Consider the following 23,203-nt stretch of genomic DNA (forward strand, 5'->3'; position numbering starts at 1 on the left):
CATGCCCTTCGGATTGAGCAACGCTCCAGCTGTCTTCCAGCATTTCGTGAATGAGATCTTCAGAGACATCTTATACCGCCATGTCGTGGTTTATCTAGATGATATCCTTATCTTTGCCAATAATCTAGAGGAACATCGTTTCTGGGTAAAGGAGGTTCTGTCCCGCCTCCGTGTCAATCATCTCTATTGCAAATTAGAGAAATGTGTCTTTGAAGTCAAATCCATTCCGTTTTTAGGTTACATTGTGTCCGGTTCCGGACTAGAGATGGATCCTGAGAAACTACAAGCAATCAAGAATTGGCCGATACCCTTAACCCTCAAAGGGGTCCAGAGGTTCTTAGGGTTCGCCAATTACTACAGAAAGTTTAGACGAGACTTTTCCACCATTGTGGCGCCTATCACTGCGATGACTAAGAAGGGTGCTAACCCGTCCAAGTGGTCTGAAGAAGCTACGCAAGCTTTTCATCTATTAAAACAACGGTTCATCTCTGCACCAGTTCTGAAACAGCCCGACATCGACTCTCCTTTCATCTTAGAGGTGGATGCCTCCTCCATTGGAGTAGGAGCGGTGTTATCCCAGAGGGCTAAAGATGGCCATCTACATCCTTGCAGTTTCTTCTCCCGGAAGTTCTCCCCAGCTGAGCGCAACTATGCCATTGGCGACCAGGAGTTGCTAGCCATCAAGCTCGCTCTAGAGGAGTGGAGATATCTGTTGGAGGGAGCTTCTCATTCAATCACTATACTTACCGACCACAAGAATCTTTTATATCAGTAAAGTGCACAATGTCTTAACCCTCGTCAGGCTAGATGGGCACTTTTCTTTTCCAGGTTTGACTTTAAACTCCAGTTCTGTCCGGGCTCTCAGAATCGCAAGGCCGATGCCCTTTCCCGCTCATGGGAGCAAGAAAATGAGTCAGAGTCTTCAGACAAGCATCCTATTATTAATCCGTTGGCATTCTCCACGGTAGGGATGGACTCTACGCCCCCACCAGGGAAAAGTTTTGTGAAGCCGGTTTTAAGGAAGAAGCTCATGCATTGGGCTCATGCTTCCCGTTTTGCCGGACATACAGGCATTCAAAAGACTCTTGAGTTTATCTCTAGGTCCTATTGGTGGCCAACTCTGAAGAAGGACGTCATGGAGTTTATTGCATCTTGCCCAAAGTGTGCCCAACACACAGTATCCCGCCAGTCTCCTGCGGGGCAACTGGTTCCATTATCTGTTCCCCGTCGACCGTGGACCCATTTGTCGATGGACTTTGTTACAGACCTGCCTATGTGCAACAAGTTCAATACCATCTGGGTGGTAGTTGACCGGTTCACCAAGATGGCACATTTCATTCCTCTCACCGGTCTTCCGTCAGCTTCCAAGTTGGCTCAAGTGTTCATACAAGAGATCTTCCGACTCCACGGTCTTCCTGAAGAGATCATCTCAGATCGAGGAGTACAATTCGTAGCCAAATTCTGGCGAAGTTTGTGTCAAGTTCTCCAAGTCAAACTAAAGTTTTCCACAGCTTACCATCCTCAGACCAATGGTCAAACTGAAAGGGTGAATCAGGACTTGGAGGCCTTCCTCCGCATCTATGTGTCTTCCTCTCAAGATGATTGGGTTCAACTACTTCCCTGGGCCGATTTCTGTCATAACAACCAATATCATTCCTCATCTTCTTCAACACCATTCTTCACTAACTATGGATTCCACCCTAAAGTTCCAGAATTCCAACCGCTTCCAGCAACTTCTGTTCCAGCAGTGGATATCATCTTGCGACAGTTTGCAAACAACTGGAAGAATGTACGAGCGGCTCTGCTCAAAGCATCGTTCAGGTACAAGATGTTTGCTGATAAGAAGCGTAGAGCAGTTCCTGCTCTCAAGGTGGGTGATCGTGTGTGGTTGTCCACGAAGAATTTGAGGTTAAGAGTTCCCAGCATGAAGTTTGCACCTCGTTACATCGGTCCTTTCAAAATTGAACAAGTCATCAATCCTGTTGCTTACAGACTCCAGTTACCTCTCTTCTTGAAAATACCCAGGACATTCCATGTTTCCCTGTTGAAACCGCTGATCCTGAATCGGTTTCATTCTACACTACCTCCGGCTCCGAAAGTCCAAACTCAACGGGGAGTTGAGTATGAGGTTGCCAAGATTCTGGACTCACGTCACCGTTACGGTCAATTACAGTATCTTATTGACTGGAAGGGCTATGGTCCTGAGGAATGCTCTTGGACCAATGCTTCAGATGTCCATGCTCCTGCCTTGGTCCGGAATTTCCACTCCAAGTTTCCTCAGAAGCCGAAGAAGTGTCCTGGGGCCACTTCTAAAGGGGGGGGGGGGGGTGCTGTCGTCACGATCCGGGTATCTGGACGCCATTACTTGCCTTTCAGATGTCTCTTGAGGCTGGCTCAGCGTTCCAGGGCCGGATTTCATCTGTGATACTGATGTCCACATTCTGCTTCCCTCTCCTGTCACCCTGAGACGCTGTCACAGCGGCGCCATGTTTACTTCATGAATGGCGTCTCCCGTCCTCCGCGGCCTCCGCCGCCGTTCCTGTGTTTCAGTATACAGGATATCAGAGTGGCGCCTCATGTCAGCCGCGGCCTCCGCTGTCGTCCACGTGGTTCTAGTGTGCAGTCATCAGTCTGGCGTCTCCTGTCTGCTGTGGCCGGCGCCGCCATTGCTGCTAAGTTTCCACATGGATTACCAAACCAACTTTCACTCCAAGTGACTACATGGGCGCAGCCATGTTGGATTCTGTCACCTGCTCAATTTCCACCAATTTGTTGCTCCACTGAAATCTGCATAATTGCCTAGCCAATCCCTTCCTTGCTGCAGGTATAAGTATTCTGTGCCTGAGCAAGGAAGGCGTCAGTGCTTTGGTTGTCAAACCTAGTTCCAGTCTGTCTCTCTCCTGTGGTTGTTTTCCAGGTTCCAGTTCCTGTCTCCAAGCTTCCACTAAAGAGACCCGCTCCAGTCTACCACCTGCGGTGCAGCCTGACTCTCCAGTCCTCTGGGACTCATCTGTTTCCAGCTACAGATTCACCTGCTTCCAGCATTTAGCTTCCAGCAGAGATCAGCTCTTCTTAAAGTGCCGGTACCATTTCTGCAGATTTCCATTTACCACCGGTACTAATATTTCACCGTTCTCAAGCTTCATTTATCATTTGTATTTCATCGCTCTCAAGCTTCATTTATTATTTGGCTGGTTCCATCCAGTATCCACTCTTTTCTACATCTGTCTGGTTCCAACCAGTACCCACAGCAGCCACTTTATCTACAGCAGCCCAGCTTCCCATGGAACATCAGCTGGTATGATCCTGGGCTATCTCCATTACTACAGTCGGGCCTGGTAAGGACTTTCCATCTAGAGGTCAATAAGAACTGTACCCATACTACCAGAGCCCTGTGGCCATTGCCATCCTGTAGTACCCAGGAACTGTGTTATATTACTGATGATTTTACGTTTCTCTTTTATTACTGCTGTGTTGCATGGAGTTTGTCAAATAAACATCATTGACTTTTATCTTGGTTGTCGTGGTCACGCCTTCGGGCAATCTCTCTACGTGTAACTTACATGTCCAGGGGTCTGATACAACCTCCCAGGTTTCACTACACCTCAGCCCCTACAACTGAGGCTGCCTCCCGTCAGCTCAGGCCCTCAGTTGTGACAAGGGCTGACTAAGGACTATATGACTGTAACAGCCCACTGGGTAGATGTATGGCCTCCCGCAGCAACAACAGCAGCGGCACCAGTAGCAGCATCTTGCAAACAGGGAGGCTACGCTATGTATCACCGCTTTCCATAAGAGGCACACAGCTGACAACCTCTTACGGAAACTGAGGAACATCATCGCAGACTGGCTTACCCCAATTGGACTCTCCTGGGGATTTGTGATATCGGACAACGCCACCAATATTGTGCGTGCATTACATCTGGGCAAATTCCAGCATGTCCCAAGTTTTGCACATACAATTAATTTGGTGGTGCAGATTTTTTTTCTTAAATGAGAGGGGTGTGCAGGAGATGCTGTCGGTGGCCCGAAAATTGCGGCCCACTTTCGGCATTCTGCCACTGCATGTCGAAGACTGGAGTGCCAGCAAACACTCCTGAACCTGCCCTGCCATCAACTGAAGCAAGAGGTGGTAACGAGGTGGAATTCAACACTCTATATGCTTCAGAGGATGGAGGAGCAGCAAAAGGCCATTCAAGCCGGGTGGTAGTCATGTGACCGCCGGTCGGCTGACCGACAGTCACATGACCTCCTCCGTGAGCCCGACGGCTCACTATCCCGATGGTCGGCATGCCGACCAACAGGGACTATTTCCACTCATGGGTGTCCACGACACCCATAGAGTGGGAATAGAACCCGTGGCGACCGCAGGTCGCCACCGAGCCCGCAGCGTGGCGAGCGCAGCGAGCCCGCAAGGGGCTTGCTGCACTCGCCCCTCCCCGCCGGGATCCCGGCGTCGGTATGCTGCCGGGATCCCGGCATCGGTAAGGTGACCGGCGGTCAGGAGACCGCCGGTCACCCGTACTACACCCATTCAAGCCTACACATCAACCTATGATATAGGCAAAGGAGGGGTAATGCACCTGACTCAAGCGCAGTGGAGAATGATTTCCGTCTTGTGCAAGGTTCTCCAACCCTTCGAACTTGCCACACGTGAAGTCAGTTCAGACATTGCCAGCTTAAGTCAGGTCATTCCTCTTATCAGGCTTTTGCAGAAGCAGCTGGATAAATTGAAGGAGGAGCTAAGACGGAGCGATTCTGCAAAGTATGTGGGACTTGTGGATGGAGCCCTTCATTTGCTTTGCCAGGATTCTAGGGTGGTCAATCTGTTGAAATCAGAGCACTACATTTTGGCCACCGTGCTTGATCCTAGGTTTAAAGCCTACATTGTATCTCTCTTTCCAGCAGACACAAATGTGCAGAGGTGCAAAGACCTGCTGGTTAGTAAATTGTCAACTCAAGCGGAACGTGACCCGTCAACAGCTCCTCCTTCAATTTCTCCCGCCACTGGGGCTGCAAGGAAAAGGATAACATTTCCTAGCCCACCCGCTGGCGGTGATGCAGGGAAGTCAGGAGTGATAGCTGACATCTGGTCCAGACTGAAGGACCTGCGAATGATTACTGACATGTCTACTGTCACTGCATATGATTCTGTCACCATTAAAAGAATGGTGGAGGATTATATGAATGACAGCATCCAAGTAGGCATGTCAGACAGTGTGTACGTATACTGGCAGGAAAAAGGCAATTTGGAGGCCCTTGCAGAAACTGGCTTTATTTTACCTAAGTTGCCCCCCCTCCAGTGTGTACTCCGAAAGAGTGTTTAGTGCAGCCGGTAACCTTGTCAGTGATTGGCGTAGGAGGTTACTTCCACTAAATGTGGAGAAGATGATGTTCATCAAAATGAATTATAAATTCCTCCAGGAAGACCTTTACCAGAAATTGCCTCCAGAAAGTACACAGGGACCTGTGATGGTGGATTCCAGTGGGGACGAATTAATACTCAGTGAGGAAGATGTACACGGTGAAAGGGGTGAGGAATCGGATGATTATGAGGTCGACGTCTTGCCTCTGTAGAGCCAGTTTGTGCAAGGAGAGATTGATTGCTTCTTTTTTGGTGGGGGCCCAAACAAACCAGTAATTTCAACCACAGTCGTGTGGCATACCCTGTCCCTGAAATGATTGGTTTGTTAAAGTGTGCATGTCCTGTTTATATAACATAAGGGTGGGTGGGAGGCCCCAAGGACAATTCCATCTTGCACCTCTTTTTCTTCTTTGCATCATATGCTGTTTGGGGCCTATATTTTTAAATCTACCATCCTGTCTGCCACTGCAGTGCCACTCCTAGATGGGCCGGGTGTTTGTGCCACACACTTGTGTCGCTTAGCTTAGTCATACAGCTACCTCATTGCACCTCTTTTTCTTCTTTGCATCATGTGCTGTTTGGGGCCTATTTTTTTAATCTGCCATCCTGTCTGTAACTGCAGTTCCATTCCTAGATGGGCCAGGTGTTTGTGCCACACACTTGTGTCGCTTAGCTTGGCCATCCAGCTACCTAATTTCACCTCTTTTTCTTCTTTGCATCATGTGCTATTTGGGAACTTGTTTTTGAATAGTGCCATCTTGTCTGCAACTGCAGGGCCACTCCTAGATGGGCCAGGTGTTTGTGCCGCACACTTGTGTCGCTTATCTTAGTCATACAGCCTCCTTGGTGCAACTTTTAGGCCTAAAAACAATATTGTGTGGTGTGAGGTGTTCAGAATAAACTGGAAATGAGTGGAAATGATTGATATCGAGGTTAATAGTACCGTAGGGCAAAATTACCCCCAAATTCTGTGATTTTAGCTGTTTTTATGTTTTTTTCTCCAAAAATCATCCAGATCCAAAACCAAAACCAAAACACGAAAGGGTAGTTTTGACAAAACCAAGCCAAAACCAAAACATGAAAATGGAATTAGAACCAAAACCAAAACACAACACACGAAAAGTGCCCGCCACACATCTCTACTGTGAACATGTACAATTAAGCCACTATCTTGGCCAACAGATCCAGGCACTTCCCATGAAACATGGATTTACTGTATTTTTGCAAATATTGGCAAGTGATGTGACAAAACATCATTTACACTGTGTAAGTCTAATTTTTGCACTTTTATAAAGTCCTTAGAAACTTTTATGTACTCTACACAAGTAAACATAAAAAGAGTATGTTATACTAGCACTTCTCTACAGTTCTTGTCTAACTCACCACCTGATGATCAATTGTTCCAATTTGGCACCAGTTCTGAATCTATAGAGGGTAAGCTACTGTATTTACATAGACTGACACTTGTATTACACAGGTTCACCCATCACGCAACCAACCGAGACACACTGTAAGTTTAATTGAAGTGTATCATGTTTAATTTTCTTGAACCATATTATGACAAAGCGTTTTGGGATGGCACTTGAATAGCCCTTAGGGTTAAAACTATGTTAAACCTATAAAGTTATTGATAAAATAAATGGATGACTTATGTTTAAAAATGTAAGTAATGTAAGTATATACAGCAGTGAATAGGAAAAAAGAAAATGAGATAATGGTAAATGGTTTAAGTGTAAACTTACCCAGCATATTAATGGATGTAATCAACCTTCTTTAGTCTCATGCACATGTTCATATATTTTTCATTAACAGTATTCACATCCAACACATGTACTTTGCTTATTATATAAAGAGTACAGAGATGCAAATGCCCCCACTGTTTTCCCTTCATGAATGGACAGTATTTACATTTGTTAGTCAGATTCTAACACTATGATTACACTTAATTACTACTGTTGACCCTGAAAACCTATGTATTTTGCATAAGCAGGGGAAACTGAACATATGTTGAGATGCTATTTTGAGCATACTATGCATAGCAGATCTTTCCCAACCATTTAATGCGACTAACTTCTGAGCCAATTCATTACACGACACATGTGGATAGAAACACTGTGTGCCTCCAGCTACAATTTCACAGCCTTCCACTGAGCCATTACTTTGAGTTTTTCATCAAACAGCAGTTTGACCTCATTTAGAGTTCTTTAACTTTCTGTGTTTTTAGCTGTTGTAAGACACGCATGAGCGGCTTTCAGAAAGTGTATCTGTGTATCTCTGTAATCACCCTAATAGTACAATAGGGTCTACTACGATAATCTAATACTGGGCGCCGGGATCCCGACCGCCAGAATGCCGGCAATTGGGCGAGTGCAAAAGAGCCCCTTGCGAGTTCACACGGGATGTAGTCATTAGGTTATATAACAATAATATCAACATCCATAATGTTGACACAACAATTTTGACAGTTATGGTGTCGACATTGTTAAAATGACGACAGGTAACTTGTCGACATTCTGAAACTATTTACATGTTCATAATATCGACAGCAGAAATTCTGACATATGAATTCTCGACACTGTCAGAATGTCGACATTAGGGTTAGTCTGCAGGACGGTCGGGTTAAGGTTAGGCACTTGGGAAGATTAGGTTTAGGGCTAAGGATTAGGGTTAGAGATAGAGCCAGTGTACTCACCAGAATGCCGCTCCGTCAGATGACTCTGTTGGTACTTACAGTCACATGACCACTGGGACCTGGAAGACGCTGCTGGAGCTGCTGCAGCAGTTGGGAAAAGGTAAGTCAGCACTGGGCCACCAGGAATGATATGTCTACATTCAGTCATGCCAACATTTAACATGCTGCATTATGAATGTCAACATATCATACCACCCCCCATGGTGGTAGTTACACCCACCTTTATGATCATTGTGGGCATTCGCCATTCACATTGAGGCGTAGCAACAGAGCCTCTTCCAAAACATGAAACGCTTGAAACAAACAACTAATAACAAAAGAATGGACATTTAACAAGTTAAATGATGCCGTTCTGTGCAAACCTTTTGCCTTAAGTGGAATGGAATTCTCCTGTGTGGCTATATAACTGGTTTATAGCAGGATTGATGTTCAGTTCTACTGGAAAGTCTTTTCATTTAACAATTCCATCAAGCAGCTGTGGATGTTTTTGTGGATGTTGCAGCAGTAACTGATCACCGCAGTGCCTGAAGTAGCAGGGAGTGCATTTGGGAGTTTCAGGAGACCCAGATAAGATGTTTCAAAACTAAAGTGAATTCTGTCAAATACAGTATGGATTCATTCGGGACATGTTTATGTAACCGGCGGTCAGGAGACCGACGGTCACAATACCGACGCTGGAAAATCCCGCAAGTCGGCATGCCAACCAACAGGGACTATTCCCACTCGTGGGTATCCACGACACCCATAGAGTGGAAATAGAACCCATGTGGCGAGCACAGTGAGCCTTCATTGCGCTCACTACCCCGCTGGCCATCCAACAGCCGGTATCCCGCCGTTGGTATTGTTACTGCCGGTCTCCTGACTGCCGGTCACACATAACCAATGCACTCATCCATGACATCCACAGCAAGACCTGAATCTATCAACACAATAATGTCTGTGTCATCAAGGAAAAATACATCCTGAGATTTTGCATTGGGGTCTTGCCAAACTACTGTGCCTATTCATTGCCATAAAATAAGGAGACCCATGTTCGTTAACCGTATAGGACGTGGCTTAGTATGCTTTGGGAGTGCAGCTGACCTCTGCTGTTTTGCAAATGCATGCCGGCATGCTATGCATGCCTACTCTTTTGTTGGACACAACGATTGATGTGGACATCCGTAATCAGACTTTTTGGTGCGCTTTGCCGAAGAGAGAATTGGCGCACCCCCTAATTTTTCCAATAGGGACATAAGGCACATGGGGAAGGGCATTACAAGAATGATCCCAGAGACAGACCATGCTATGATGCCCCTTCCCACATTACACAAATCCTCATTATACCAAATTAAATAACACATTTCAATATACTGCCATACCCAGGATTCAACCTATAACCTGTTGAATTCTAATCAAACACCCTACTCATTAAGCTATTTGATCCTACATAAAAACTATGAACAGTATATGAAGCTACTGGTGCTTAGTAAAAAATAATCAGCATTGCAATTGAGCTTATCTATGTAGTATGCAGATACACACCCAATCCCTTGCAGCCACACACTACATACAGTAGATCTGATCAGCCGCAATGCTGATAAATTTTTTTCACAAAGTACAAGGTAAGCTTCAAATAGTTATAATTCTCTAGCTTAGAATTATTTATCTTTTTATGCAAGGACAGATAGCTCAATTAATAGATTGTCTGACTGCAATGACACAGGCAATGGGTTTGAATCCTAGATATGTCAACATCTTGAAATATTATAAATGACAGTGTGACTGAATAATAAAGAAATCTCAAGTTGAGTTCATGAATATTGTATAGGTATTAGCGACAGAAGGGGTCAGGTTAGGAGACAGGGCGGTCAGGAGATGCTGGGACCCAAAAAGGGGGAAGCTGCAAATGAAAGTAATAAAAACAGATAAGTGACAAGTGCTGCCAACAGCGCCCCCTACCCTGCAGCGCTATGTGCGGTGCCCCCTCCACACACACACCTAGTTACGGCCCTGGATGTGGGTAATATTTGCCAAAGTCTTGGTCAATCCATTTAACAGTAGTGGATTTCTGTGCCTATAAGATGTCTGTACAGCTAGCTCATACTTTAGTTCAGGAAATTCTTAAAGGACAGGTCAGATTTTCTTAGTGCATGTCTCCTGAGTCTAGAAAAGATGTAGCTTTGTATTATTTGTGCTTTTATCTCCTCATCAATATTTGAGAAATTCTGTTTTTGCTGGGGTAAGTAATCTGCTGTGCTATGCATCCAACGTCACATCAGTTTGCGGTGTTGTCTGTATGAAAATGTAAATTCCATACTGTATATTGGGGGTCATTCCGAATTGTTCGCTCGCTAGCAGTTTTTAGCAGCCGTGCAAGCGCATTGTTGCTGCCCAATGGGGAGTGTATTTTCGCTTTGCAGAAGTGCGAACGCTTGTGCAGCAGAGCGCCTGCAAAATCTTTTTGTGCAAAACAAGACCAGCCCTGTAGTTACTCTTCGTGTGCATTGATTCTAATGACGGAGGGATGGCTTTTGACGTTACACACCAGCCCAGCGTTCGCCCAGCCATGCCTGCGTTTTTCTAAGCACTCCCTGAAAACAGTCGGTTTACACCCAGAAACGCCCACTTCATGTCAATCTTCCTTCGTTCAGCTGTGCGACTGAAAGCTTCGCTAGAACCTGTGCAAAACCACAATGCTGTTTGTACCCGTACGTCGCGCATGCGCATTGCGGTGCATGCGCATTGCGGTGCATACGCATGTGCAGATTAGCCTTTTTTTCACTAATCACTAAGCAGCGAACAACGCAGCTAGCGATCAACTCGTAATGACCCCCATTATTTTAATGGATAAAGTATTTAATAAGTTAATCTTTCACATCACAGCATGTGTCAGTGGGTTCTGTCAGTGTTTCAGATATCGTAGATTTTATCTCCAGTTAAATGCAGTAGCAATGGTGGTCATTCCGAGTTGTTCGCTCGGTAATTTTTTTCGCATCGCAGCGATTTTCCGCTTAGTGATCATGCGCAATGTCCGCAGTGCGACTGCGCCAAGTAAATTTGCTATGTAGTTAGGAATTTTACTCACGGCTTTTTCATCGTTCGGGTGATCGTAGTGTGATTGACAGGAAGTGGGTGTTACTGGGCGGAAACTGGCCGTTTTATGGGTGTGTGCGGAAAAACACTACCGTTTCTGGGAAAAACGCGGGAGTGGCTGGAGAAACGGAGGAGTGTCTGGGCGAACGCTGGGTGTGTTTGTGACGTCAAACCAGGAACGACAAGCACTGAACTGATCGCAGATGCCGAATAAGTCTGGAGCTACTCAGAAACTGCTAAGAGAGGTGTATTAGCAATATTGCGAATACGTCGTTCGCAATTTTAAGATGCTAAGATTCACTCCCAGTAGGCGGCGGCTTAGCGTGAGTAAATCTGCTAAAAACAGCTTGCGAGCGAACAACTCGGAATGAGGGCCAATATGTTTCTTTCTGTCAACATTAGTGACATCTATATCAAGATTTTTTTTGAACGATTGAATCCATTCTGTTCACCTTGGTCTAGCAAACCTAAGCTTAGAGTGAGAAACAAATGGAAGGAGACAGCAGTCATTCCCCAGAAACATGCTTGAGGTGTTTAAAGACATGATATTCATTAATTGTATGCCATTAAGAATAAATTATGTAAAATATGTAATATACTGTGGGGTACATTTACTAAGCGGTGATAAGAACGGAGAAGTAAGCCAGTGGAGAAATTTCCCCATCAACCAATCAGCAGCTCTGTATCATTTTATGGTATGCAAATTATAGATGTTACTTCAGTGCTGATTGGTTGCCATGGGCAACTTCTCCACTGGCTCACTTCTCCGCTCTTATCACTGCTTAGTAAATGTACCCCTGAATGTCATTTATTTTTCTACATTATCATCCAGATTAAGCAGCTGGACTGGTCAAAATTACCAAGTTCTAAGAGGCCATTCATGGAATGTGCATTTCTAGACATTTTTCCTGCTAATCATTGAACACCATCGGGGTTATGCTCACTTGTCAGTTTTTAGTTATCTTTCCTTCCAGTAGACAGTGGGGAGGAGAGACAAACAATAAAGGTAAAATCAGCCCATCATTAAAAGTATACCTTAATACTACTAGTGAAATATATGCAAATTCAAATGTAAGAACTTTACATCTAGAGGAATTTCCGATTTCCCCAAAAAAGGAATATGTTCACTTCTTTACTATCTAACTTCTTTCCTTACTGTGGGTGCTGCAGTTCCAGGATTAGCTAATAGAGGAGGAGAGGTGGGACCTCCGAGCAGCACTGACTGCCCCCAGACTGTAAAGTCTACATCTCACAGCATGCTGGGGGTCATTCCGAGTTGATTGCTCGCTGCCGTTTTTCGCAGCATAGCGATCAGGCTAAAATCCGGCTGTTCTTCGCATGCTTATGGGCCGCAGGGCGCACGTGCCAAGTAATTTCACACAAAACTAAGCAATTTTACACAGGGGCGAGCTACGCTTTTCAGTCGCTCTGCTGATCGGTGTGTGATTGACAGGAAGTGGGTGTTTCTGGGCGGAAACTGACCGTTTTCCGGGAGTGTGCTAAAAAACGCAGGCGTGTCATGCTAAAACGCAGGAGTGGCTGGCCGAACGCAGGGCGTGTTTGTGACGTCAAAGCAGGAACTAAACGGACTGAGGTGATCGCAATCTAGGAGTAGGTCTGGAGCTACTCAGAAACTGCAGGAAAAGATTTTCGAGCAGTTCTGCTAATCTTTCGATCGCTATTCTGCTAAGCTAAGATACACTCCCAGAGGGCGGCGGCCTAGCGTTTGCAATGCTGCTAAAAGCAGCTAGCGAGCGATCAACTCGGAATGAGGGCCGCTGTGCGCTGCTGGGCCCAGGAGTTGCATTATTGGTCCATGTTTGAGACTCACACCAAGAAAATAGACAGACTAATGTAACAAGTCTGAGGCAGCAAAAAATTAAGTGCACAGAGCCAAAAACTGAAATCGATAGTTAGACAGTGGATAATCAGTTCCAGGATTAATACAAACATAAGCAGAATACATGTATCATAAAGGATATTGGACAATACTAAGGCAGTAATAACACATGGATTAGGAAGGGATTTAAAATCCAAAAGAGATCTGGGCTACCGAGTTACCAATCTCAAAGTGCTCTTTGGCTGTAGTAGCCAATTCTCCCATCAGGACTGGACTAGGATACTTAAATAACCCTAGGACTTGAATAGAATTGGTGCTTTTTTGTGATGGTACTCAATGGTACATATTACCGGCACATTTGTTTTCGTATAATTTCTAATTCCTACTACTGAGTACTCAAATAATTTCAGAAATGCATAAGCGTCTGAAGACTTGTCCGGGATTTGGAAGTTGTGGGCTGTGGTCCAGCAGTACTCTAGGCCCAGCCTGGTCAGTCCGTCCCGGTTCCAGCCGGCCCAGCAATACTCCAGTTTCCAGCTTGGTCTGTCCGACCCAGTTCCAGCCGATCCAGCAATACTCCAGGTCCAGCCTGGTCAGTCTATCCTGGTTCTAGCCAGTTCAGCAATACTCCAGGACCAGCCTGGTCCTTTGGTTCCAGCCAATTCAAGTATCCTCGGATCCAATCCGGCCCTATTCGTCCATCAAAAGACTTCTCCAGTTTCATCCACTCCAAGTAAAATGATTCACTCAGTAACTGTTGAGGACTTTAGTGCTTCAGAGCTGGACACCAATCTGAGTACAGCTTTCTCAGCTTTTGTCCCTAAGCTTTGCTGAGCAACCTATTGTTCCATCTGCTGATTTGATTAAAGGACTTACGGCTAATATTGCTAAGAAGGATTCTGATGTTGCTTCCTCAGTCCAGTCACCAGAGTCGTTTACCTCAGTCGCAGACGCAAGTGTCGCAGCTTCAGGGAGAGTTACTAGCATCTCCATCCAGAAGGGGATTTCAAGTGATTTCTCAGTCTTGTTTGAGGATTTCAGCCAAACAACTTCAGAAAGGATATTTTCTCATCAGCCTGACTTTCCACAAACTAACTCCAATCCAGCTTCTGAGAGTGCGTCATCAGTTTCAGCCTCTAAGCTTTCGTCCAATGTTTTAGCACCTATTTACTTTGATGGAGTTTTTTTTTGCAATATGCCACTCTAGTTGATCAATTTCTCTCTCTGATGGAGTCAGATCCTTCGGGTGCAGTAACTCCTTCCAACGTTACTCAATATCTGTTCATCTCATTCAGAAGAAGAGCTTTGGAGTGGGCTAACACGCTTTTAGAGGGTAACGATCCCGTGTTCCATGATTTACAGACTTTTAGTAATGCAGTTTTTAAAGAATTTAGGGGGAGATGTACTAAGCAGTGATAAAAGTGGAGAAGTGAGCCAGTGGAGAAGTTGCCCATAGCAACCAATCAGCATTGACATAACATTTATAATTTGCATACTATAAACATATACAGAGCAGCTGATTGGTTGCCATAGGCACCTTCTCCATTGGCTCACTTTTCCTCTTTATCACTGTTTAGTACTTGTCCCCCTTAGTCCTAAACCCTCGCAATCTGACTCAGTTAATAAAATCATGCTCCAAAAAGAATTAAAGTTCTTCTTCATTAAAACTACAACAGTCTGATACAAAAGGAAGTTTGTGCTGTCCTTCCAAGGATAATCCAAGTATCTCCGCCCGATACTAAGTTCACCGCTAAAGAATTTAAAACTTCAGTGCACTTGTCTGTCATCTCCAAACTGTGTATCTAAGGGAGATTCGTATCTTCCATCAGACTCTGAATTTGATCCACTTTATGATGCTACTCCTTTCCTGGGAGGTCCTGTGTTTTCTGAGGAAGTTTTTTCTTTACAGGAAATTCCACTCTCCCTGGTTAAATCCAGATGTTCCCGTAAGAAGAAGAGGCATCGACAAAGGTCTTAAGTTCTTCTGCATGAAATTATCAAGTTCCTCTAAGTTTCAAGATGGGTGTTTGGAGTCCACCCTTGAAGAGGGGGGTACTGTCATGATCCTGACTGTAGTTCTCATATTTGGCAACTTACCTCTGCCATCTGTCCTGGATCCAGCATCTTTTCTGCTCACTGGGATAAACAGCTTGCCAGTACCATGAGTTTCCTGAGTGCTGAGTTCTCTGCCTGGAAGGTGAGAGTTAACGAGCTCCACCTGTGATAATTAACCTTCTGTGTGAATACTGAATTCAGCAAGTCTTTCTATGCTGTGCCTACACAGCAATCATTGTTGTCATTATACTATATGCCTCTCTGACTCCAGTGGTCACCAGATACATTCTCCACTATACTCGGCTCTCTGGTGTTTGGGCCTAAAAGTCAGCATCCTTTGCTCATTTTAAGAGTATAGGCTTCAAAGTTTTTCTGGCCTGCTAGGCTTCACTCCACATCAGAGCCTAACCTGGAGTATCGACATGACAGGGTCAGATCACCTGACCATGAACTATCCAATCCTGTGCCAGCCCGAGACTCCCTGAATCACCTGACACTGTTCACCAATCACCAAGGACCATGAAGTATAAGTAAAGAGACTTGTGTTACAGAAGCTGCCAGTTCCTTGTGTCACACAGCTCAGTGTGAGCTAAATAGCTGAGCTCCCTAAGAGGTAACACTATTACCTTAGTTCCTGTAAAACTCTGCTCTTTTGCTACCCACTCCAGAGTACAGCTGTGTTACCAGTTATATCCAGTATCAGTCTCGTCTTAAAGACACAGCCACAGTATTTTTCAGTCTTGTCATTTTAAAGCCACAGCCGCAGTATTCTTCAGTCTCGTCTTAAAGCCACAGCTGCAGTATTCATCAGTCTCATCTTATAGACACAGCTGCAGTGTTCTTCAGTCTCGTCTTAAAGACACAGCCACAGTCTTCAGTTCATCTACAGCCTCGTCTTAAAGTCAGAGCCACAGTCATTGTTCTACATACAGTTGCGTTTCCAGTTATATCTGGTATCTGCCCAGATTATAGTTGCATTCCAGTTATACCGGTACCCAGACCGGTTCACAGTGTGGTTCTCAGTCTCACTGGTAACCAGCCTGGTTCTCAGTTTCACCGGTAACCAGTCCGGTTCAACGTCTTCAGCTCTCCTCCCAGTTCTGCGCAACTCCAGAGAACCTATTTCATAGTAACCTTGAGTACACAAACACCTACTCCTGTGAAAGTATATTCAGTTCATTCTCACCAATACATTCACCATCCTGCTATCAACACGAAGTCCCTGATGATCCAGTGGTCAGGATACAGCTCCCTTTGCCAAGGCCTGGGTTCTACCTCTGGTCATGGATTGCTCCTTACTACTTCATCTCACTGATTCCCCCAGACCAGCCAAATATACACATACAATAGTCCTCCAATTACCTGCATGGACTTCACATACATGCCGGGTGCACAAAAACCACAGTCATGACACTCTTACTGTACTACTTTAAACTGCCACTTTCATCTCCTGTCCTGACTCTCTAGTTGCTCACATTAGGGTGCCAGGTGATGGGATTTCTCAGAAGATGAAAGATCCCAACCAGCAGCTGTGTTTATTATTATTACATGGGATGGATGGGTTGGTGGACCTGGAATCCTAACCACAGCAGAGGAGGGGGCAAGGGTTGTGGAGACTGGTGGGGGAAGAATGGCCTTCCTATGCTCCTCCCTACTTGATGTCACCCCACTGGGCTGGCATCTAGTCTTCCTAATGAAACATTATGTATCAGCCTGCTGCCTACTGTATTTACAGCCTGTGCAACCATCACTCAGTCTGGTCCTACACCAACTGTCATTGTTTCGGACATCCAGCATTGGGCCTATAGCAGCTGCAATCTCCATGGCTGAAATGTAGGTTCATTCTTCTGCTCTGGAATGCTTTTCCAATAATCAAGTAAAATGGGGGGCCAATAAGGTTGTGCCTAAGAGCAACCCGACCCCTAAATCTGACACTGGATACAGACAATCAGAGGTGCCATAACTGTGCAAATGTGCATAGATACATATGCATGGTTATGTTTTCTGGGCATGAGCAGAGAGATTTCAAACAAGAACCATTACACAGATTGGATTAACCACTTGCCTGGCATGGCAGCATCAGATGCGACCACACCAGCAAGTGCTTTATCTGACCTGGTTGTATAGGATGCAACCAGTCAGATAAACAGTGTTTGCAGTTGCAGGGAAGGGAAACTTCCCTCTGCTGCTGCTCTCAGAGAAACCGGAAGGTCCCTCTACCTCCCCGCACCCTCCCCCAGTGTTTTCCGTGCTACCGATCATTGCAGACAATAGTAGCCGCAGGGAAAGTGTAAATTAACCCCCCCCCCCCCAATATCCCCCTATGTACCTGGTGGCTGCCCCGGGGGTTAAATGGAAAGTCACGATGGTCATGAGGTTCCGATGGTGCTCATCAATTTTCCATTTTTTTTTTATAAAACAATTTTGGATAACATTAAATTCATGTTTTTCACCTAATACACGTCTAAAAAAAAAACAACAACAATTTCTCAGCATTTTTTGGGATTTTTTTTAATCAATTAAGTGGTTAATGCTCATTCTGCATGAGCCCCTTAAAATGTAAGCATGTTTTTTTCTGGAGCTGGGGAACTGCTGTTAGCTTCCAAAATACTGTACAGTATGTACATAATCAGAGAAAGTGAGAACAGACTAGTGTATAAAACATTACACTGTCTATAAAACAGCATTGACTAGTGGGATTGTCTCTTCCAAATGTAATAATTGTTTTTCTCAAGAAGTTGGGTTTCCTTTCACATATAAAATCCTCCCCTAAATTTAGTTATGAACAGCATAACAATTTTTGTTTTCAGTCACACTAGAATAATAAATTAGAGAAGACATAGATGTTGTTCTTACTTATTGTATGCTGGTTAATCTGAAAAAGATCAATTTCACAAGACGAAATCTTGTCCTGCAATGATTTCACCAGCACTTTATCAAGTTCCTCCATGGTGTAAATATTAAATGCCTGAAATTAACAAAGTAGAACATTCAGAATTGCAATTTTCAATCATCTTCACCTCACCTACACACAGTTATCTCACATAAATTTGGGGGAGATGTATAAAACTTTGGAGACACAAAGTTGAGACAGATGAAGTACCAAACAAGCAACTCCAAACTGTCATTTTTTCAAACACTGCCTGTAACATGGCAGTTAGGAGCTGATTGGTTGGTACTCTATCTCTGTCCAGTGTTTAATACATTGATACATCTCCCGCTTTTGGGTAATTATGTATGTATATATATATATATATATATATATATATACATATATAAATAATACTGAGCAAAAGTTTTAGGTAGGTGTGGAAAAAATACTTCAAAGTAAGAATGCTTTTAGATATTGAAGTGTTAATAGTTTATTTTTATCAATTAACAAGATGCAAAGTGAATGAACAGAAGACATATCTACAGTAAATCAAATCAATATTTCAATATCTAAATCAAATCAGCATTTGCCCTTAAAACATCATCAATTCTTCTAGGTATATTTGCACACAGTTTTTGAAGGAACTCGGCAGGACAGATGTTCCAAACATCTTGGAGAAATAACCACAGATTTTCAGCAGGCTTCCTCAAATCCTTCTGTCTCTTCATGTAATCGCAGACAGACTCAATTATGTTGAGATCAGGACTCTGTGGTGGCCATATTATCACTTCCAAGATTCCTTATTCTTCTTTATGCTGAAGATGAGATTGGCTGCATGTTTGGGGTCATTGTCCTGCTGCAGAATAAATTTGGAGCCACCCTTGTGGTATTGCATGATGGATTAGTACCTTGCAAGGAACCTCCATCATGCTTCACCGTTGCCTGCAGATACTCATTATTGTACCGCTCACCAACCCTTCGGCGAACAAACTGCCTTCTGTCACAGCCAAATATGTTAAATGTTTACTCATTAGTCCAGAGTATCTGCTGCCATTATTCCGCACTGCAGTTACTATGTTTTCGTGCAAAGCTGAGTCACTTGGCCTTGTTTCCATGTCAAAGGTATGGCTTTTGGTCCACAATTCTTCCATGGAGACCACTTTTGGCCTGACTTCTCTGAATAGCAGATGGGTGTACCTGGGTCACACTGATTTCTGATAGTTCTGAGCTGATGGCACTGCTGAACATCTTCCGATTTCAAAGGAAGTAAGCAAGCATAATGTGTCTTTTGTCTGATGCAAAGTTTTCTTGGTCAACCACTGCATCTATGGTCCTCAACATTGCCCATTTCTTTGTGCTCCAATGCTGAGAAATACAGGCAGGTACTTATCCATCATGCAATACCACAAGGGAGGCATCTGATTGGCTACAAATTTATTCTGCAGCATGACAATAACCCCAAACACCGAGTGTCTTTAAGAACTATCTTCAGAGTAAAGAAGAACAAGGAGTCCTGAAAGTGATGATATGGCCACCACAGAACCCTGATCACAACATCATCGAGACTGCCTGGGATTACATGAAAAGACAGAAGGATTTGAGCAAGCCGACATCCACAGAAGATCTTCAGACATTAAAATATTGATTTGATTTAGATTTCTCTGTTGTTCATTCACTTTGCATTTTGTTAATTGCTAAAAATAAACTATTAACATTTCTATTTTTGAAAGCATTCTTACACTTCAGCATTTTTTTTCCACACCTACCTAAAACTTTTGCATAGTATTGTATATATATATATATATATATATATATAGGCAGTCTTTAGATAACTCACACATTTTCTAGGATGCAAGTGTAGCAATCCATATAGGCACACCATGGGGCAGATGTATTAAGCCCGGAGAAGTGATAAAGCAGTGATAGAGAAGTGATAAATGGAATGTTATAACACACCAGCCAATCTTTACGGGTTTGAAAAATGACAGTTAGGAGCTGATTGGCTGGTGTGTTATTACCTTACTCATCACTTCTTTATCACTTCTCCAGGTTTAATACATCTGCCCCCATGTTACATACTATCATACATTTCATGTCATTGCTTTCATTGATTTGACTGGTGCTTGACTCATTATGAAATATTTACAAATTTCAATTACAATTTTATATTTAAGTGATTTGTCTTTACAATACTGCAGGATAATATGACAAATGTAAATTTAAATTTAAGAATAACTGGATAAACAAGGCAACAAAATAAACTTTCATTTGTAGCTTAATGAAACAGACTCTATAGATAAAGCCGTTGCATGTGACAACAATCTGATTAGGAAAGCTAATATTTATTTTTAGATTGATTTCTTCTGTTTGATTTTGTGAGTAAGACCGAAGGGGAATTTACAATTTCTCTTTCTGACACATACAGTAGTTACCTATGTTTGAATTAAGATTTGTTTTAAGTGCATAAATGGTGCAGCACTTGTGAATTCATGGGGGGGATGGAATTAACTTCTCCCTTCTAGTCCCTGCAATGTTCCATAACACAGAGTAAACTCTATGGGGGAGATTCAAATGTTTGAAAAGTCAATTGGGAGTCTGTTTTTCCTATCTAATAGACAGGAAAAAAAGACACCCAACCGACTTTTCAAACATTTGAATCTCCCCCTATATATTAAATACAGTATCAAAATAAACAGTAGAAGCAGTAACATTTGTTTATTTATTTATTTATTTATTTATAGGACTTATGTGAAAATAATGATTAAGTACAGTATTTTTTTTATTAGATTTAACAATGTTTGTCTAATTTTCTCTAAATACTAGCGCCCTTATATGACCCCTTTATCCCTGTACATCTTTGCTTCTGAACTTCACGTCTTCCTATTCAGATATGTATATTAATGTTTAAGAAATGTCTCATTAATTAATTCCCAAAGCCATGTTGCATTGCAAGTGGAGAATATATAACGTGCAGAGAGATTAATACCCCTTTTCCACTAGCTCAAAAAACACGGGTAATTGCACTGGGGCGCGCATTTACCCATGTTTTTTGCAAGTGGAAAAGGGTCCATCCGCAAAAACCCTGATCAAATGACCCATGAATCCTACCCTGGTATATACCTGGGTAGGACACGGGAATGATCCGGGTAGGGTTGTAGTGTATATGGGAGCCGTGTCGATGCGACATGGCTCCCGTTTACACTGTATGGAAGGGCGGCGCTGGGAGATCATGTGATCGCCCAGTGCCGCCCCTGCCACGTCACTAGCTGCATCACCAACCCGGCAATATGCCGAGTTGGTGACTGCTGATGGGAAAGGGGCTGAGCACGGGTCGCAGCCGGGCAGCACCCGTGTCAGGCTCCCGGCTGCGACCCGTGCTCATAGGTAGAAAAGGGGTATTAGTTTCGGATGGGGTGTGCCCAAAACTGAAGTCTAAATTACAGTGTGAATATAAAGCTGTCTAACATTTCTGGACTACATGCAAAAGTGGCAAGTAGTTACCTGCATAGAATATAAATATATATATATATATGTGTGTATTTTGTCCCCTAGCATTGCACCATGGTTTGTTCCAGATACAAAGTTACTTGCTTCTTTTTTGCACTACTTCCAAATAAAAATCAGGCCCATACTTTGACATTTCTTTGTGAGTAAGCAAGATATATGATTTTTATATATTACATGTGATTAATACCGTACTTAAGGCCAATTCAATTATTTTCACTTTGCATAACACTATCAGCACTTCACCTATCTTGTATATGGATGTGTGATGAAAGCACTGGTAAGATTGTACACGGGAGATATATTTGTCCCCGGTTTAAGACCTATATGATTTAAAACCCCCAGGAAAATGTCTGTAATTGCAAAACAGACTGGTTAAATGTATTGGGATTTAGAAAAAGCCAGTTAAGGGTTCCAGGATTTATGGAAGGAAAGGGCAGGCTCCATCCACTAGGCCCATTTTTGGTCTTTAGGTCTTCAGGTTGAGATCGGTTAATTAGTGCTTGCACCTGTAAAGGCTAATAAAACAGTGTCAGGGCTTTACTCAGTGTCTCACTTCCCATAGCCTTGATAAAGATTTAAGGAAGTGAAATGCGCATCGGTACTGCTGTGTGCCGACTGTACGTGCAGTCATATTGTGTATTTTACTTAACTGAGCTGAGCTGTAATCCTGTAATATGTGCCCCTTGTAGCAATTGTGAACTGGTGTGTATGCTGAAAAAGCACACTCTTTATTTTAAAAGTCTAGTACTGTATATATGAATGTTCCCTCTTCGTATAAATGCCCTGACACCTGCATTTATTATAATATTGTTATATAGTATAATCAGTGTCGGACTGGGCATGAAGGGCCCACCGGGGGGATGCTGTTGTAGGGGCCCATGCTTAAGGGTGTGGCCAGGCTCCACTGGGGCGTGGCTAGCCACCACAGAGGTTTGGCTAACCATTACAGAGTATATGTTCTGTTCCCCTGCATTTATTAAAATATTGTTATATAGTGTAATCAGTCTCGGACTGGGGCATGAAGGGCCCACCGGGGGGATGCTGTTGTAGGGGCCCATGCTTAAGGGTGTGGCCAGGCTCCACTGGGGCGTGGCTAGCCACCACAGAGGTTTGGATAACCATTACAGAGTATATGTTCTGTTCCCCTTGGTAAATATATAATAAACCATATCCCTGTGAAGTATTAATTAAATTGCCATGATCATACTACTATAGTATTCATCAGAACCTTGTATGATAAACCAGGATTACACACTATAAGGGCTATGAAGGCAGGGGCCCTCGCAGGAAATGCAGGATACATCATCTTCTGGCCCTGAAAATGGCCATGACATGCCTGCGTTCCCAATCCCCCCCCACAGCGCCGCGCCGCTGGCCCCAGACGACTGTCACTTGTCAATCACCATGCAATAGTATCCATGTGTGATGCAATTGCATGGTGAAGGATCGTACATACGCACTATGGCTGGTGTGCATGCGCAGACCCTATGGAAGTGTGCACTGCATGCGAATGCAGCGGCTGCGTCCATCTCTAAATAAGGCCCCATATATGTATAATAACACAGTATACTGAGATTTTTATACATACTTGCATCTGATTACTCTAAACCACAGGTTCTCAAACTCTGTCCTCATTACCCCACACAGTGCATGTTTTGCAGGTAACCCAGCAGGTGCACAGGTGTATTAATTACTCACTGACACATTTTAAAAGGTCCACAGCTGTATTAATTATTTCACTTGCAATTCTGTGAGGAGACCTGCAAAACATGCACTGTGTGGGGTCCTGAGGACCGA

General features: G+C 43.7%; 1 protein-coding gene across 1 annotated transcript in view; it reads right to left on the reverse strand.

The window, feature by feature from the left end:
* The window catches only part of BANK1 (B cell scaffold protein with ankyrin repeats 1), a 1,166,863-nt gene that overhangs the window by 847,772 nt on the left and 295,888 nt on the right, over positions 1-23,203 (reverse strand). The window contains exon 5 of the mRNA XM_063918381.1: positions 17,884-17,995. Coding sequence (XP_063774451.1) covers positions 17,884-17,995 — 112 coding nt within the window. The remainder of the gene's footprint in view (positions 1-17,883; positions 17,996-23,203) is intronic.

The sequence above is a fragment of the Pseudophryne corroboree genome, chromosome 1 (genome assembly GCF_028390025.1).
Source record: "Pseudophryne corroboree isolate aPseCor3 chromosome 1, aPseCor3.hap2, whole genome shotgun sequence".
Taxonomy (NCBI): domain Eukaryota; kingdom Metazoa; phylum Chordata; class Amphibia; order Anura; family Myobatrachidae; genus Pseudophryne; species Pseudophryne corroboree.